This window comes from Pygocentrus nattereri, chromosome 16 (genome assembly GCF_015220715.1).
Source record: "Pygocentrus nattereri isolate fPygNat1 chromosome 16, fPygNat1.pri, whole genome shotgun sequence".
In the NCBI taxonomy this organism is placed as follows: Eukaryota; Metazoa; Chordata; class Actinopteri; order Characiformes; family Serrasalmidae; genus Pygocentrus; species Pygocentrus nattereri.
The window spans coordinates 41,373,469-41,390,365 of record NC_051226.1 but is presented as its reverse complement, the minus strand read 5'-3'; the positions used below and the strand labels follow the sequence as shown (position 1 = coordinate 41,390,365).

Genomic DNA, 16,897 nt, shown 5'->3' with positions numbered 1-16,897 from the left:
AGCCGAAGGCCGCAGGGATAGAGCTGAAAAGCCGTAGGCCGCAGAGTTCGAGCCGAAGGCCGCAGAGTTCGAGCCGAAGGCCGCAGGGTTAGAGCCGAAGGCCGCACGGTTAGAGCCGTACGCCGCAGGGTTAGAGCCGAAGGCCGCAGAGTTCGAGCAGAAGGCCGCAGGGATAGAGCTGAAGAGCCGTAGGCCGCAGAGTTTGAGCAGAAGGCCGCAGGGTTAGAGCCGAAGGCCACAGGGATAGAGCTGAAGAGCCGTAAGCCGCAGAGTTTGAGCAGAAGGCCGCAGGGTTAGAGCCGAAGGCCGCAGGGATTGAGCCGAAGAGCCGTAGGCCGCAGAGTTCGAGCTGAAGGCCGCAGGAATAGAGCTGAAGAGCCGTCGGATATAGCTGAAGAGCCGTAGGCCGCAGAGTTCGAGCCGAAGGCCGCAGAGTTTGAGCTAAAGGCCACAGGCATAGAGCTGAAGAGCCGTAGGCCACAGAGTTTGAGCCGAAGGCCGCAGGGTTAGAGCCGAAGGCCGCAGGGTTAGAGCCGAAGGCCGCAGAGTTCGAGCCGAAGGCAGCAGGGATAGAGCTGAAGAGCCGTAGGCCGCAGAGTTTGAGAAGAAGGCCGCAGGGATTAAGCCGAAGAGCCGTAGGCCGCAGAGTTCGAGCCGAAGGCCGCAGGCTTAGAGCTAAAGAGCCGTAGGCTGCAGGGATAGAGCTGAAGAACCGTAGGCCGCAGATTTAGAGCCGAAGGCCGCAGGGATAGAGCTGAAGAGCCGTAGGCCGCAGAGTTCGAGCCGAAGGCCGCAGAGTTCGAGCCGAAGGCCGCAGGGTTAGAGCCGAAGGCCGCACGGTTAGAGCCGTAGGCCGCAGGGTTAGAGCCGAAGGCCGCAGAGTTCGAGCAGAAGGCCGCAGGGATAGAGCTGAAGAGCCGTAGGCCGCAGAGTTTGAGCAGAAGGCCGCAGGGTTAGAGCCGAAGGCCGCAGGGTTAGAGCCATAGGCCGCAGAGTTAGAGCCGAAGGCCACAGGGTTAGAGTCGAAGGCCGCAGGGATTGAGCCGAAGAGCCGTAGGCCGCAGAGTTCGAGCCGAAGGCCGCAGGGATAGAGCTGAAGAGCCATAGGCCACAGAGTTCGAGCCGAAGGCTGCAGAGTTTGAGCCGAAGGCCGCAGGGATAGAGCTGAAGAGCCGTAGGCCGCAGAGTTCGAGCCGAAGGCCGCAGAGTTCGAGCCGAAGGCCGCAGGGTTCGAGCCAAAGGCCGCAGAGTTAGAGCCGTAGGCCGCAGAGTTAGAGCCGAAGGCCGCAGAGTTAGAGCCGAAGGCCGCAGGGTTAGAGCCGAAGGCCGCAGGGTTAGAGCCGAAGGCCGCAGGGATTGAGCCGAAGAGCCGTAGGCCGCAGAGTTCGAGCCGAAGGCCGCAGGGATAGAGCTGAAGAGCCATAGGCCGCAGAGTTCGAGCCGAAGGCCGCAGAGTTTGAGCCGAAGGCCGCAGGGATAGAGCTGAAGAGCTGTAGGCCGCAGAGTTCGAGCCGAAGGCCGCAGAATTCGAGCCGAAGGCCGCAGGGTTAGAGCCGTAAGCTGCAGGGTTAGAGCCGAAGGCCGCAGAGTTCGAGCCGAAGGCCGCAGAGTTAGAGCCGTAGGCCGCAGAGTTCGAGCTGAAGGCCGCAGGAATAGAGCTGAAGAGCTGTCGGATATAGCTGAAGAGCCGTAGGCCGCAGAGTTCGAGCCGAAGGCCGCAGAGTTTGAGCTGAAGGCCGCAGGCATAGAGCTGAAGAGCCGTAGGCCACAGAGTTTGAGCCGAAGCCCGCAGGGTTAGAGCCGAAGGCCGCAGGGTTAGAGCCGAAGGCCGCAGAGTTCGAGCCGAAGGCAGCAGGGATAGAGCTGAAGAGCCGTAGGCCGCAGAGTTTGAGCAGAAGGCCGCAGGGTTAGAGCCGAAGGCCGCAGAGTTAGAGCCGAAGGCCGCAGGGTTAGAGCTGAAGAGCCGTAGGCCGCAGAGTTCGAGCCGAAGGCCGCAGGGATAGAGCCGTAGGCCACAGGGTTAGAGCCGTAAGCTGCAGGGTTAGAGCCGAAGGCCGCAGAGTTCGAGCCGAAGGCCGCAGAGTTAGAGCCGAAGGCTGCAGGGTTTGAGCTGAAGAGCCGTAGGCCGCAGGGATAGAGCTGAAGAGCCGTAGGCCGCAGAGTTAGAGCCGAAGGCCGCAGAGTTAGAGCCGTAGGCCGCAGAGTTAGAGCCGAAGGCCGCAGGTATAGAGCCGAAGGCCACAGGGATTGAGCCGAAGAGCCGTAGGCCGCAGAGTTCGAGCCGAAGGCCGCAGGGATAGAGCTGAAGAGCCATAGGCCGCAGAGTTCGAGCCGAAGGCTGCAGAGTTTGAGCCGAAGGCCGCAGGGATAGAGCTGAAGAGCCGTAGGCCGCAGAGTTCGAGCCGAAGGCCGCAGAGTTCGAGCCGAAGGCCGCAGAGCTCGAGCCGAAGGCCGCAGAGCTCGAGCCGAAGGCCGCAGGGTTAGAGCCGAAGGCCGCAGGGTTAGAGCCGTAGGCCGCAGGGTTAGAGCCGAAGGCCGCAGAGTTCGAGCCGAAGGCCGCAGAGTTCGAGCCGAAGGCCGCAGGGTTAGAGCCAGAGGGCCGGCGGGTTTGAGCCGAAGGCCGCAGGGATTGAGCCGAAGAGCCGAAGGCCGCAGGGATAGAGCTAAAGAGCCGTAGGCCGCAGAGTTTGAGCCGAAGGCCGCAGAGTTAGAGCCGAACGCCGCAGAGATAGAGCTGAAGAGTCGTAGGCCGCAGAGTTTGAGCAGAAGGCCGCAGAGTTAGAGCCGTAGGCAGCAGAGTTAGAGCCGAAGGCCGCAGAGTTCGAGCCGTAGGCCGCAGGGTTAGAGCCGAAGGCCGCAGAGTTAGAGCCGAACGCCGCAGAGATAGAGCTGAAGAGCCGTAGGCCGCAGAGTTTGAGCAGAAGGCCGCAGGGTTAGAGCCGTAGGCAGCAGGGTTAGAGCCGTAGGCCGCAGGGTTAGAGCCGAAGGCCGCAGAGTTCGAGCCGAAGGCCGCAGGGATAGAGCTGAAGAGCCGTAGGCCGCAGAGTTAGAGCCGAAGGCCGCAGAGTTCGAGCCGAAGGCCGCAGGGATAGAGCTGAAGAGCCGTAGGCCGCAGAGTTAGAGCCGAAGGCCGCAGAGTTAGAGCCGTAGGCCGCAGGGGTAGAGCCAAAGGCCGCAGAGTTCGAGCCGAAGGCCGCAGAGTTCGAGCCGAAGGCCACTGGGTTAGAGCCGAAGGCCACAGGGTTAGAGCCGAAGGCCTCAGAGTTGGAGCCGAAGGCCACAGGGTTAGAGCCGAAGGCCGCAGGGTTAGAGCTGAAGGCCGCAGTGTTAGAGCCGAAGGCCACAGGGATTGAGCCGAAGAGCCGTAGGCCGCAGAGTTCGAGCCGAAGGCCGCAGGGATAAAGCTGAAGAGCCGTAGGCCGCAGAGTTCGAGCCGAAGGCCGCAAGGATAGAGCCGTAGGCCGCAGAGTTTGAGCCGAAGGCCGCAGGGATAGAGCTGAAGATCCGTAAGCCGCAGAGTTTGAGCAGAAGGCCGCAGAGTTAGAGCCGTAGGCCGCAGAGTTAGAGCCGAAGGCCGCAGAGTTCGAGCCGTAGGCCGCAGGGTTAGAGCCGAAGGCCGCAGGGATAGAGCCATAGGCCGCAGAGTTTGAGCCGAAGGCCGCAGGGATAGAGCTGAAGAGCCGTAGGCCGCAGAGTTTGAGCAGAAGGCCGCAGAGTTAGAGCCGTAGGCCGCAGAGTTAGAGCCGAAGGCCGCAGAGTTCGAGCCGTAGGCCGTAGGGTTAGAGCCGAAGGCCGCGAGGATTGAGCCGAAGAGCCGTAGGCCGCAGAGTTCGAGCCGAAGGCCGCAGGGATAGAGCTGAAGAGCCGTAGGCCGCAGGGTTAGAGCCGAAGGCCGCAGAGTTAGAGCCGAACGCCGCAGAGATAGAGCTGAAGAGCCGTAGGCCGCAGAGTTTGAGCAGAAGGCCGCAGGGTTAGAGCCGTAGGCAGCAGGGTTAGAGCCGTAGGCCGCAGGGTTAGAGCCGAAGGCCGCAGAGTTCGAGCCGAAGGCCGCAGGGATAGAGCTGAAGAGCCGTAGGCCGCAGAGTTTGAGCAGAAGGCCGCAGAGTTAGAGCCGTAGGCCGCAGGGGTAGAGCCAAAGGCCGCAGAGTTCGAGCCGAAGGCCGCAGAGTTCGAGCCGAAGGCCACTGGGTTAGAGCCGAAGGCCACAGGGTTAGAGCCAAAGGCCTCAGAGTTCGAGCCGAAGGCCGCAGGGATAGAGCTGAAGAGCCGTAGGCCGCAGAGTTAGAGCCGAAGGCCGCAGGGTTAGAGCTGAAGGCCGCAGAGTTCGAGCCGAAGGCCGCAGAGTTCGAGCCGAAGGCCGCAGAGTTTGAGCCGAAGGCCACTGGGTTAGAGCCGAAGGCCACAGGGTTAGAGCCGAAGGCCTCAGAGTTGGAGCCGAAGGCCACAGGGTTAGAGCCGAAGGCCGCAGGGTTAGAGCTGAAGGCCGCAGTGTTAGAGCCGAAGGCCACAGGGATTGAGCCGCAGAGCCGTAGGCCGCAGAGTTCGAGCCGAAGGCCGCAGGGATAAAGCTGAAGAGCTGTAGGCCGCAGAGTTCGAGCCGAAGGCCGCAAGGATAGAGCCGTAGGCCGCAGAGTTTGAGCCGAAGGCCGCAGGGATAGAGCTGAAGATCCGTAAGCCGCAGAGTTTGAGCAGAAGGCCGCAGAGTTAGAGCCGTAGGCCGCAGAGTTAGAGCCGAAGGCCGCAGAGTTCGAGCCGTAGGCCGCAGGGTTAGAGCCGAAGGCCGCAGGGATAGAGCCATAGGCCGCAGAGTTTGAGCCGAAGGCCGCAGGGATAGAGCTGAAGAGCCGTAGGCCGCAGAGTTTGAGCAGAAGGCCGCAGAGTTAGAGCCGTAGGCCGCAGAGTTAGAGCCGAAGGCCGCAGAGTTAGAGCCGAAGGCCGCAGAGTTCGAGCCGTAGGCCGTAGGGTTAGAGCCGAAGGCCGCAGGGATTGAGCCGAAGAGCCGTAGGCCGCAGAGTTCGAGCCGAAGGCCGCAGGGATAGAGCTGAAGAGCCGTAGGCCGCAGGGTTAGAGCCGAAGGCCGCAGAGTTAGAGCCGAACGCCGCAGAGATAGAGCTGAAGAGCCGTAGGCCGCAGAGTTTGAGCAGAAGGCCGCAGGGTTAGAGCCGTAGGCAGCAGGGTTAGAGCCGTAGGCCGCAGGGTTAGAGCCGAAGGCCGCAGAGTTCGAGCCGAAGGCCGCAGGGATAGAGCTGAAGAGCCGTAGGCCGCAGAGTTTGAGCAGAAGGCCGCAGAGTTAGAGCCGTAGGCCGCAGGGGTAGAGCCAAAGGCCGCAGAGTTCAAGCCGAAGGCCGCAGAGTTCGAGCCGAAGGCCACTGGGTTAGAGCCGAAGGCCACAGGGTTAGAGCCGAAGGCCTCAGAGTTCGAGCCGAAGGCCGCAGGGATAGAGCTGAAGAGCCGTAGGCCGCAGAGTTAGAGCCGAAGGCCGCAGAGTTAGAGCCGTAGGCCGCAGGGGTAGAGCCAAAGGCCGCAGAGTTCGAGCCGAAGGCCGCAGAGTTCGAGCCGAAGGCCACTGGGTTAGAGCCGAAGGCCACAGGGTTAGAGCCGAAGGCCTCAGAGTTCGAGCCGAAGGCCACAGGGTTAGAGCCGAAGGCCGCAGGGTTAGAGCTGAAGGCCGCAGGGTTAGAGCCGAAGGCCACAGGGATTGAGCCGAAGAGCCGTAGGCCGCAGAGTTCGAGCCGAAGGCCGCAGGGATAAAGCTGAAGAGCCGTAGGCCGCAGAGTTCGAGCCGAAGGCCGCAAGGATAGAGCCGTAGGCCGCAGAGTTTGAGCCGAAGGCCGCAGGGATAGAGCTGAAGATCCGTAGGCCGCAGAGTTTGAGCAGAAGGCCGCAGAGTTAGAGCCGTAGGCCGCAGAGTTTGAGCAGAAGGCCGCAGAGTTAGAGCCGAAGGCCGCAGAGTTCGAGCCGTAGGCCGCAGGGTTAGAGCCGAAGGCCGCAGGGATTGAGCCGAAGAGCCGTAGGGATAGAGCTGAAGAGCGGTAGGCCGCAGGGTTAGAGCCGAAGGCCGCAGAGTTAGAGCCGAACGCCGCAGAGATAGAGCTGAAGAGCCGTAGGCCGCAGGGTTAGAGCCGAAGGCCGCAGAGTTAGAGCCGAACGCCGCAGAGATAGAGCTGAAGAGCCGTAGGCCGCAGAGTTTGAGCAGAAGGCCGCAGGGTTAGAGCCGTAGGCAGCAGGGTTAGAGCCGTAGGCCGCAGGGTTAGAGCCGAAGGCCGCAGAGTTCGAGCCGAAGGCCGCAGAGTTCGAGCCGAAGGCCACTGGGTTAGAGCCGAAGGCCACAGGGTTAGAGCCGAAGGCCTCAGAGTTCGAGCCGAAGGCCGCAGGGATAGAGCTGAAGAGCCGTAGGCCGCAGAGTTAGAGCCGAAGGCCGCAGAGTTAGAGCCGTAGGCCGCAGGGGTAGAGCCAAAGGCCGCAGAGTTCGAGCCGAAGGCCGCAGAGTTCGAGCCGAAGGCCACTGGGTTAGAGCCGAAGGCCACAGGGTTAGAGCCGAAGGCCTCAGAGTTCGAGCCGAAGGCCACAGGGTTAGAGCCGAAGGCCGCAGGGTTAGAGCTGAAGGCCGCAGGGTTAGAGCCGAAGGCCACAGAGTTAGAGCCGAACGCCGCAGAGATAGAGCTGAAGAGCCGTAGGCCGCAGAGTTTGAGCAGAAGGCCGCAGGGTTAGAGCCGTAGGCAGCAGGGTTAGAGCCGTAGGCCGCAGGGTTAGAGCCGTAGGCCGCAGGGTTAGAGCCGAAGGCCGCAGAGTTCGAGCCGAAGGCCGCAGGGATAGAGCTGAAGAGCCGTAGGCCGCAGAGTTAGAGCCGAAGGCCGCAGAGTTAGAGCCGTAGGCCGCAGGGGTAGAGCCAAAGGCCGCAGAGTTCGAGCCGAAGGCCGCAGAGTTCGAGCCGAAGGCCGCTGGGTTAGAGCCGAAGGCCACAGGGTTAGAGCCGAAGGCCGCAGAGTTAGAGCAGAAGGCCGCAGGGTTAGAGCCGAAGGCCACAGGGATTGAGCCGAAGAGCCGTAGGCCGCAGAGTTCGAGCCGAAGGCCGCAAGGATAGAGCCGTAGGCCGCAGAGTTTGAGCCGAAGGCCGCAGGGATAGAGCTGAAGAGCCGTAGGCCGCAGAGTTTGAGCAGAAGGCCGCAGAGTTAGAGCCGTAGGCCGCAGAGTTAGAGCCGAAGGCCGCAGAGTTCGAGCCGAAGGCCGCAGGGATAGAGCTGAAGAGCCGTAGGCCGCAGGGTTAGAGCTGAAGAGCCGTAGGCCGCAGAGTTTGAGCAGAAGGCCGCAGAGTTAGAGCCGTAGGCCGCAGAGTTAGAGCCGAAGGCCGCAGAGTTCGAGCCGTAGGCCGCTGGGTTAGAGCTGAAGGCCGCAGAGTTCGAGCCGAAGGCCGCAGAGTTCGAGCCGAAGGCCGCAGGGTTAGAGCCAGAGGGCCGGCGGGTTTGAGCCGAAGGCCGCAGGGATTGAGCCGAAGAGCCGAAGGCCGCAGGGATAGAGCTAAAGAGCCGTAGGCCGCAGAGTTTGAGCCGAAGGCCGCAGAGTTCGAGCCGAAGGCCGCAGAGTTTGAGCCGAAGGCCGCAGAGTTCGAGCCGAAGGCCGCAGAGTTCGAGCCGAAGGCCGCAGGGTTAGAGCCAAAGGGTTAGAGCCGAAGGCCGCAGAGTTCGAGCCGAAGGCCGCAGAGTTCGAGCCGAAGGCCGCAGGGTTAGAGCCAAAGGGTTAGAGCCGAAGGCCGCAGAGTTCGAGCCGAAGGCCGCAGGCTTAGAGCCGAAAGCCGCAGGGTTAGAGCCGAAGGCCGCAGGGTTAGAGCCAAAGGGTTAGAGCCGAAGGCCGCAGGCTTAGAGCCGAAAGCCGCAGGGTTAGAGCCGAAGGCCGCAGGGTTCGAGCCGAAGGCCGCAGGGTTCGAGCCGAAGGCCGCAGGGTTAGAGCCGAAGGCCGCAGGGTTCGAGCCGAAGGCCGCAGAGTTCGAGCCGAAGGCCGCAGGGTTAGAGCCGAAGGCCGCAGGGTTAGAGCCGAAGGCTGCAGGAATAGAGCTGAAGAGCCGTAGGCTGCAGAGTTCGAGCCGAAGGCCGCAGAGTTAGGACTGTGAGGACGGGTGTCTTACACATGACCTTCACTCTGAACTGTTCTGTATGAATGTGTCAAGCCGGGTGGGACTCTGAGGACGTCTAGCGCTAAGTGTATGAGCTGATTCTCTGTGCAGGTGTGAGACGGAGATTGACGAGTGTCTGTCCAGTCCGTGTCTGAACGGCGGGACGTGTCTGGATCGTCTGAGCTTCTTTCAGTGTGTGTGCGCTGCAGGGTTCAGTGGACCGTACTGCGAAACTAACGTACGTAGAACCTAACACACTGACCCTCGATGTACACATCAGAGACCTACACATCTAATGATGTCTTTCTATGTGAGACACATGAAGAGACATGGACACATATCGGTTCTTCCTCTCTGTGCTGACTGTGGATATCAGTACATAATCAAATCGCTGTCCGTCCGATTACTAATATTAAACCCTTCATCTCTGTGATACTGCACATGCATGACGATCACCATTTCAGTCCATGTTTGTTTGTTTTCATGTGTGTGTGTGTGTGTGTGTGTGTGTATATGCATACACATTGATTTTATTATATTATTAAATGTATGTATATATTATGCTCATGTCTGTGTTTGTGTCTGTATGCCTGTGTTTATATTTGTTTGTTTGTGTGCAGAAAGAGGCTCAGCGGGATCGGATGCCGTGGCTGGTGGTGGCGATTCCCCTGGCGTGTGGCTGCGCTCTCTTGGCTGTGATTGGTCTGATTTTCATGCTGATGACGGCGCGCAGGAAGCGTCAGTCTGAGGGGGCATACTCACCCAGCCAACAGGAAGTTGCGGGTGCTCGTCTGGAAATGGACAGTATGCTGAAAGTCCCACCAGAGGAGCGCCTCATCTAGGACACGCCAACACCCCCGAATACAGATACACGCTCAGAGCAGAGTCACTGGATTTACACCATTTTCCCCAAATATAGTCCCGATATCGTCCCTCAGCCGAGACGCAGGCCGAGCTCGACATCCTGCCTGTTAAACTGATTATTAAAAATGAATGAACATATAAACAGACCTCCAGCCGGCTGCTCGGGTTATTAGCTATGCTAATGTCTGTTAGACCCAATGGATGTATGCTGTATTAGCATAATGCATGCTGAGTATATTAGTGAGAAAACCTTGTGAATGAAGAAAAAAACAGAAGCGCCATAAATTCATGAACTGAACACCACAAATAACATATTAACCTCTAGTTTTGGTCACAAGCCTCCGGTGAGCTGCATTAGACTCGTAGCTGTAGTGCTGAAGGGGGGGGGGGGGGGGGGGGATTGGGGGCTCTGAGCTGTCGCTTTAAACACTGCACAGGTTAGTGCTTTACCTGCTTTAACGTTTGGCGTCTGGTGCAGGAAACCAGGCTGTAGTGCTGTTCAGGAAACCCACACAAACACGTAAACAGCCTCCCTGGCAGCTCTTACACCCCGAAACCTGTACGACCATAAAGTCATAGAATCATCACGATGAAGGGATGAATCAGCTCAGATATGTAAATAGAGTGATCCTGATCCAAGTTCTGCTTGGACTCTACATCACACCACAACCACAGTTATATACTACTAATACATCATCATGTAAATGTTATTGTTTTTAAGGGTGAAATACCAACAAAGGAGTCAAAGTGTGTAAAACGCACTTTGGGCCAGTCTTAACTGTAATAACGGCCCAATTACTGTAATAAATGTCCTATTCTGGTCATTTTATATAGTAATAAATGCTGTGTTCAGGTGTAAAAGTCTAAACAGTCATCAGGTGCAGTGTTTGATTTACATGGCGCCCGGATGGACCGACTATTCTCCTTTAAATGAAGTCTTTAGTTCAGAAAAGGTTTGCTGCGAATAACTGGAGGATCATTATTTATTATTTAATATTTCAGTGTGTGTTTGAGTGTTTCAGAGCTGTGACCGTCGCCAGTTCCTGATTAACGTTGAGTAGGTGTGTAATTGTTCTAGCTTGGTGTGAGTTTTATGGGTTTCTGCTCTGAATGTCCTCCACTGTAATCAGCCGTGATCCCCAAGCCACTGTGGTGCTAATACAGTCAGATCTTTAAACAGTACATACCGATCAATACATGTACTGATGTATTGATACAGTACACACGAAATACTGATACAGTACACCGTATATATTCATACGGTACACCACGTATGTACTGGTACAGTGTGCAGTACATATGTCTACAGTATATCGTGGTACAGCACGTGCGGGACCCTCACAACTCTAAGAAAAACGCACTGGTGGGTGGAGATGGATTTAATATTGTGGCTAATCACTATGAGCATTTTAAAAACGGACAATATTAATGAGACTTCCAACATTAGAGGAATATTGTGTGAAGTAAATGGAAGGACTGAGGTAAACGAGCAGTGAAGTAACGACTGTCTGAGCGTTGAATCCAGTGCAGGACGGACTCCGGCGCTGCTGAGGCTGTTCGGAGTCACTGATTGTTCTAAGTTGCTGAATCGCGTGACGTCGTTTCATAACTGCTGTTATTTTCTCAGCATTGGTCGTTTCACCATCAGTGTACTGTCTGCACATGCGCACACACACACACACACACACACACACACAGACACACACAGACACACACACACACACACACTCTCTTTCTCACTCTCACACACACACACACACACACTCTAGCGCACACAGGTGTGCAGTTTTGTGACTAGTACTGTAAAGATGTTCTAGTTTTGTTTTTTCCATGTAAAAATGTACAAACCGCTGTAATAAACCTGTTGCTGTGTTTGATGTTCTGACGGAGCTTTTACAGTTTTCTTCTATTGAGAGGTAAAACAGTTTGATGACTCAAGAACCTTGAACACACGCCAAGAAAGGAGCGATGCCATCGAAGAACCACTTTTATTCCTTGTAGAACCTTTTGTGAGATGTGCGAGTGTGAACAGGTTCTACACCAACTGAAGACTTTTCCAAGAACCATGATTGGTTTATTTTTAGTCTGCGTCCAGTCGGTTTAACACAACCCTAACCCGCGGCTGAAATACTTCCCTTCCAGTCATGTTCAGGTTTGGGTTGTGATGCTGCTTTAACTCCACTAGAGGTCCTCGTCTCCTCACCCATCACTACAGCAGGTGCTCCTCACTGCAGGGCAGGGTTAAAATGATGGGACGGCAGAATGAACCGAACTCATTTTCAGGGATTCCTTACTGCCAGTCAGCATTGATAAGTGACATAAACCTACATAAACGTTTATAAAGCTTCATTACCACCACAGAGGCCAAGTCTGTGATCAAGGCTGATTTCAGTGTTTATGCCAGTTATCATGACGAGCTTCTGTAGGGTTAATGCAGCTTTATTAACACCGAGAAGCGTTCCTCACGTTTCTCACTCCAAATGTAGCTAATCAGCCAAACAGCAGCCTAAACCATCAAACCGCGCAGAGCTGTAATCTCTAATAGACCTGATCTGGATATGTTCATATTTACAGATAAATATCAGAACCTACATAATTAAGGCTGTTACAGAACAGCCCCACAGTTTAAATGAAGATCTATGGGTCAGGGTGTTTATGGTGGGTATAAGCTTCCATTAACCTCGCAGCTCCAGCGCTCCACCAAACACCTGAAACGGATGAACTGCGGCGATGCATTAAGCTGGACGGACGAATCTCGTGGGACAAACGCTTTACGACCATCAACAAAACAACTATAAACATGAGGTACAAGGAAATTATGGTGGACCAGAAACGATGGTGAGAACCTCAGAGCACAGCTGACTGTTCATAGATCTGAACTGAACTCGGAACCATCAGCCAGCTGTTTGCACACAGAGGGATTAGAGACCCCCACAAACAATTCCCCCGGACTTGATGTGAAGGTTCCTCTGAGTTAAAAGCGCATCTGCCTTTTCAGTACTGAGGAGTCGGATTGGTGTGAAAGGCTTTAACGGTATAAATGATGGTAGAGTGTCAACATCAATCGCTGAAAGCTGCACAGCGGTGTGACCAGTTCTGTCCATCCTTGACCACTAAATCATCTACTTGCCATGAAAAAACAGGAATGAGAAAAGTCAGAATTTTCACAGGAATATAACGTGTGCTCTTTAATGCTGACAGACTTTATACATAAAATCATACCATTCAAATAAAAACAAACTCAAAGTGCTCGATAACGATAGAAAAGAAAAACGAGTTCACATTTCAAAAGGGCACAAATAAACCTGCGAATATTCAGACGAGAAGTGTTTTGAAGCTCCTGTGCGCAGCCTGGCTTTATTCTGAGGGGTAAACACACCTGACCCGCACTAACCTACACCAGCAGAGCTGCTCTACTGACCGCTCTCAGGAAACCAGCTTCACGGCCTTTCTTTACAGAACAACGGTCCCGTGTCCTTTAAGGCACCTTCACCAGTGAGCCTGCAGTGCTGCAGCGGGCCAGTAGAGGGCACCATGACTCTCAATCACTGACAATCTCCTCGGAGAGACCACATCAGCCTTGCCTCCCACACAAACTACTGTCTGCTCTTAAAAGGCGTATTAGTGGCGTGGAGGACGCTTGAACAGCACTTCAAAGGGAGCTTTGCTGATTTTTCATAAACTGTCTACATAATTAACTGGTTTGGATGTAAATAAATGCATTCACAGTGGTGGTGATAGGAACCAGACGTCCACTCTAAATGCTCCCTCACAGAAAGGTATTACATGAAATGAAACGTACTCGCTGATGTCCAAGACCCGCCATGCAGGGCGCTGTGCGGCAAAATAGTCCCCAAACAAAACTGATTATTCCAGATTTTCCACTGTTTTCCATCATCAGCATTCCATATAAGCTCAGAAGACTCGTGTAGGTTCTCTGGTGGTTCTGGATGGTAAATAAAGTGTCTATATCTGTGTTGTAGTCATGGCAACGCCTGGTTCCCATCACCACCACTGTAAAGACGTCTGAACCACTTCACACCAAACCCTCTGAACCTCTGATCACACCTCACACTCTGGATTATGGAGAAATTTTGAGAAATCGGTGGAGTTTCCCTTTCAGACATCTCACTGTACTAATCTGAAATATTGTGGTGTGATTTAACTGGGTTTACTGGTCAGCACTGGGCTGGGTGGGATGTGTGCTGTAATAAACAGAGCGGATCAGGACCGGTACTGTATGAGCTCCTGTACATCCGACACGGAGCGTCTGAGCCGAACGAGCGGCGGCTCCGCGCTGGACACCAAACCCTAAACTACCACGTCTCTTTGGACTGGCACAGAGATCTAAGACCACTGCACTGAACACTTCACACATTTTTCATTTGAATACAAATTTAAAATAGTCCCACTTCTCTGTTCCGCAACCACCAGAACCAGGAAAAAGGCGCTGGACGCCAGCCTGTCCACTCCAGTCCACCCAGTCTGAGAGTCTAACCCTGCTGTGGGTTTTCACTGAGCAGCACTGAGTGGACACATCGGACTGATGAGCTACGAAGGCGACCTGCCCCGACTCTGAGGCACTGACCCCAACACAGCCCTCACTAACTCATTACCACCACATAATAACTACAGGCAGAGCTGACGGTCAGCCAGCTGACCTCAGCACAGCTCGCTTTCACAGCCCGTCAACTGCTGCGGCTGCCATCAGGGATCAGGATTAGTGTTAGGACTAGGGATCAAGATTAAGACTAGGGATCAAGATAAGTGTTAGAGTAGTATTAGGGATCAGGATTAGTATTGGGTCTAGTATTACAATAAGTATTCAGGATTATGATTAGTACTAGGCATCAGGATCAGGATTAGTGTTAGGATTAGGATTTATCAGTTAAACTCTTAAAAGGTCAGTGTCGTGGTCAGAATCATGAGGGGCTGCGCGATTTTACGGTGTGTTACTCATTATTAGGGCTGCGACTATCAAATGTGTTCATTTTATATTCTATCCAGTATCGTTAACATTCTGTAAGAATTTTTTAAAATGTTTATTTTATTATTATTATTACAAATATCACTGACATTAATATTGTTATAACAAATATTGATATAAAAACATCACTGATGGACAATTTCCATACGAAGCATCATAAAAATGCTACCTAATCCTGCACAATCTGGCAACGCTGGAGGAAGCAGAGGCATTTATAACCATCATCTTATACACGAAAACCTCTTTGGTCAGGTGTGGTCAGTTTTTGATGATATCCAATATCTGTTGCAGCAAATATGCCTTTAACCAATCATAGTGTCTGTCACTACTGTGCTGTGAGCGTCCTGACCAATCACAGCTGCCTACCAGTGTTTCTGCACATCAATCGAGGCAAAATAATACTTTTGGTCAAAATAATGCCGATCAATCTTAAAGCACATCGTCACGTGATTTATTCAGCACCGCAACGTCGCGCAGCCCTGGAGTCCGTTTAGCGCCTGATGTTCAGGCCACAGTGGACGTGGTGGATGTTGTGTAGTGTAGTCACTGCTGACTGGGGTTTAGGTTCATCAGTGGAAACCTGTTTAAGGGCTCCGGTTTTGGGACAGGACTATATGATAGTGTTAGAAGGTCTGGGAAACGCTGCAGTGTCAGCTGAGGAAGGCGTCATAGTTTGTGTGGCACGTTAATCCAAACCCCTGACCTTCACACTGACCCCAAACAGCCGCTTCAGTGAGAAACTAACAGCACGACGTGATGAAGAAAGCCTGCAGGGGCGGATAGACAGTTACACACCACAACAGCTACGACGTCAGAGTGGTAGCTATACAAACTGTACTATTAGCCTGGATGCTATTAGATAAATGATGAGCTAAACTACTTCGTGCATGACCTTTCACCTTTCCACATTCTAGTAGACAGCACGCGAGGTCAGCCGAAGGCCTGTTTTTGTCCGAGGTCGGTTCATAAACTCAGGGAAAACGAACAGCTGCAGTTTGAGCATTAGTGTACGCACACACTCACTCGCACACGTGTAGCAGGGCGTTCAGGCCAACAGAGGGCGCAGTCCTTTAAAAAATACCCAGTAGTTAACAGATGAGTGCTGTCCCTCATAGGTCAGTAGCAGCAGTGGAGGTAAGGTGTGCGCAAGGCTAATCAAAAGTCTCCCACCTCCTCCGCAAGTCCTCCACTCTTTTCTTAGGGGGCGTGGACACAGCGGTGGGCATGGTTGCCATGGTGAGCAGGTCACAGAAGGGGTCATGAGGCGCATCTACAGGTTTGGAAGGTGGCAGAGCCTGGCTCAGAGAGGGCGGAGCCGGAGAATCTAACAAGGTAGAGAGAGAGCTGCTGCTGCTGGAAGTGGGCGGGATTTTGGCAGCTGGCCACGCCCCACTTGCCTGAGTTCCACCCAAAACAGAAGGCTGACTAAACACTGAAAGAGGGCGGGGAGGCTGGGAGTTGAAGTACGTACCAGTTTGAGGAGGCACGTAAGTGGAGCTGAAGGGGTTGCTGGGAGCGACAGGGCTGTAGTGTCTCTGAAGGGTGTACGGGGGGTGTTGTGTAAAGGGGTTGAGGGAAAGAGGGGGTGGGAACGTGGGCAGGGCAGGCCGTGGTGGGACAGGAGGTTTGGGAGGTGGGCGGGGTTCTTCTGCACCACTCAGAGGGTCCAGCAGGCTGAGCAAGTCGGGCTCTGAATCCACACTGGCTGGGTGGGGCTGTGACAGAGGGGACATGTTGAGTGCTTGGCGGAACTCCTGGCCCCCTGCGCTCACGCTTAGCCCCACCTCCTTGTCCCCCTGCCTCAGGCCCTGCAGCAGGGTGATGGCAGGCGCCAGCACCGTTCCCGGCTCGGGCGTTTTGCGGCCCTGAGGGCGCGGGATGGTGATGCTGCCAGTCTCCGGCCTCTCTGTGCTCTCCTGAGTAAGGGCGGGAATCTCGCTGCTGGGTGGGCGAGGCTCTGGTGGCTCCAGGGGTGGAACGGACAGAGGCCGCTCCCAACAAGGAGACTCACGGCCAGAAACGGTCACATCGTCCGGCCCTTTCTGGCTGCGCAGCTTGTTGTAACTGGAGTGCTTGAGTCCCGGGAGAGTCCGAGTGCGTTCATCGCCGCTGAGCTCCATCCGCTACATCACACAAACAAACAGACGCGTTATATACAGACACACGTACAGCAGGGGGTCCTCAATAACTCATTAGGTCATAAACCTGCCTCATGTCGCCAAATCCGAACTGCAGGACAATCGAAACCAGAAACACTGCGGCTTGTCGTCGCATTTCATCTGAATGAAATGCTCACTAATAACATCGCACCTCATTTCCCAGCTTAGACCTGAAGAGCTTGGGGAAAATATCTAACGGTGACTTTTCTGAGCAACATTGAATCTGGAACGTTTACATATATTAAGGTCCAGGACAGCACATTCACTTTATCTACAGATGGTTCACAATCTCATCGCTATTAGCTTAAATTTTCGTATTCGCTTAAAACTTAAGACATTACTGCTGACAATGCGGACGATATAACGGCAGCTCAGGCGATTTGAAAATTACACTCAGATCAAAATCTTCAAAATTCTAATACACAAACGATTCAGTCCTGATTGTTTTCATGTAGTAACAGAGAAATGTATGATTGATGTTTGTTGTGCTGGTGTGAGTGGATCAGACACAGCAGTGCTGCTGGACTTTTTTCAGCCAGCAGCGTCCTGTGGGCAACAAGGTGGACTGACAAGGTAGGAGTGTCTAATAGAGTGGACAGTGAGTGGACACTGTGTTTAAAAACTCCAGCAGCACTGCTGTGTCTGATCCACTCGTACCAGCACAACACACATTACCACACCACCACCACATCAGTGTCACTGCAGTGCGGAAAATGACCCACCACCCAAATAGTACCTGCTCTGTGAGGGTCCATGGGGGTCCTGACCACTGAAGAA

The 16,897-nt window shown here is 54.5% G+C and overlaps 2 protein-coding genes across 5 annotated transcripts in view; one reads left to right on the top strand and one right to left on the bottom strand.

Annotated features, from left to right (window-relative positions):
• crb2a (crumbs cell polarity complex component 2a) overlaps positions 1-9,357 on the top strand; it is an 87,711-nt gene extending 78,354 nt beyond the window's left edge. Inside the window, exons 12-13 of the mRNA XM_037546125.1 lie at positions 8,222-8,348; positions 8,731-9,357. Of these exons, the coding sequence (XP_037402022.1) occupies positions 8,222-8,348; positions 8,731-8,952 (349 nt within the window). The 3' untranslated portion in view covers positions 8,953-9,357. The remainder of the gene's footprint in view (positions 1-8,221; positions 8,349-8,730) is intronic.
• A 4,606-nt stretch (positions 9,358-13,963) lies between these two features.
• dennd1a (DENN/MADD domain containing 1A) overlaps positions 13,964-16,897 on the bottom strand; it is a 51,368-nt gene continuing 48,434 nt past the window's right edge. For all 4 annotated transcript variants that reach the window (XM_037545784.1, XM_037545781.1, XM_037545782.1 and 1 more), the window contains one exon: positions 13,964-16,084. In XM_037545784.1, coding sequence (XP_037401681.1) covers positions 15,113-16,084 — 972 coding nt within the window. In that variant the 3' untranslated portion in view covers positions 13,964-15,112. The remainder of the gene's footprint in view (positions 16,085-16,897) is intronic.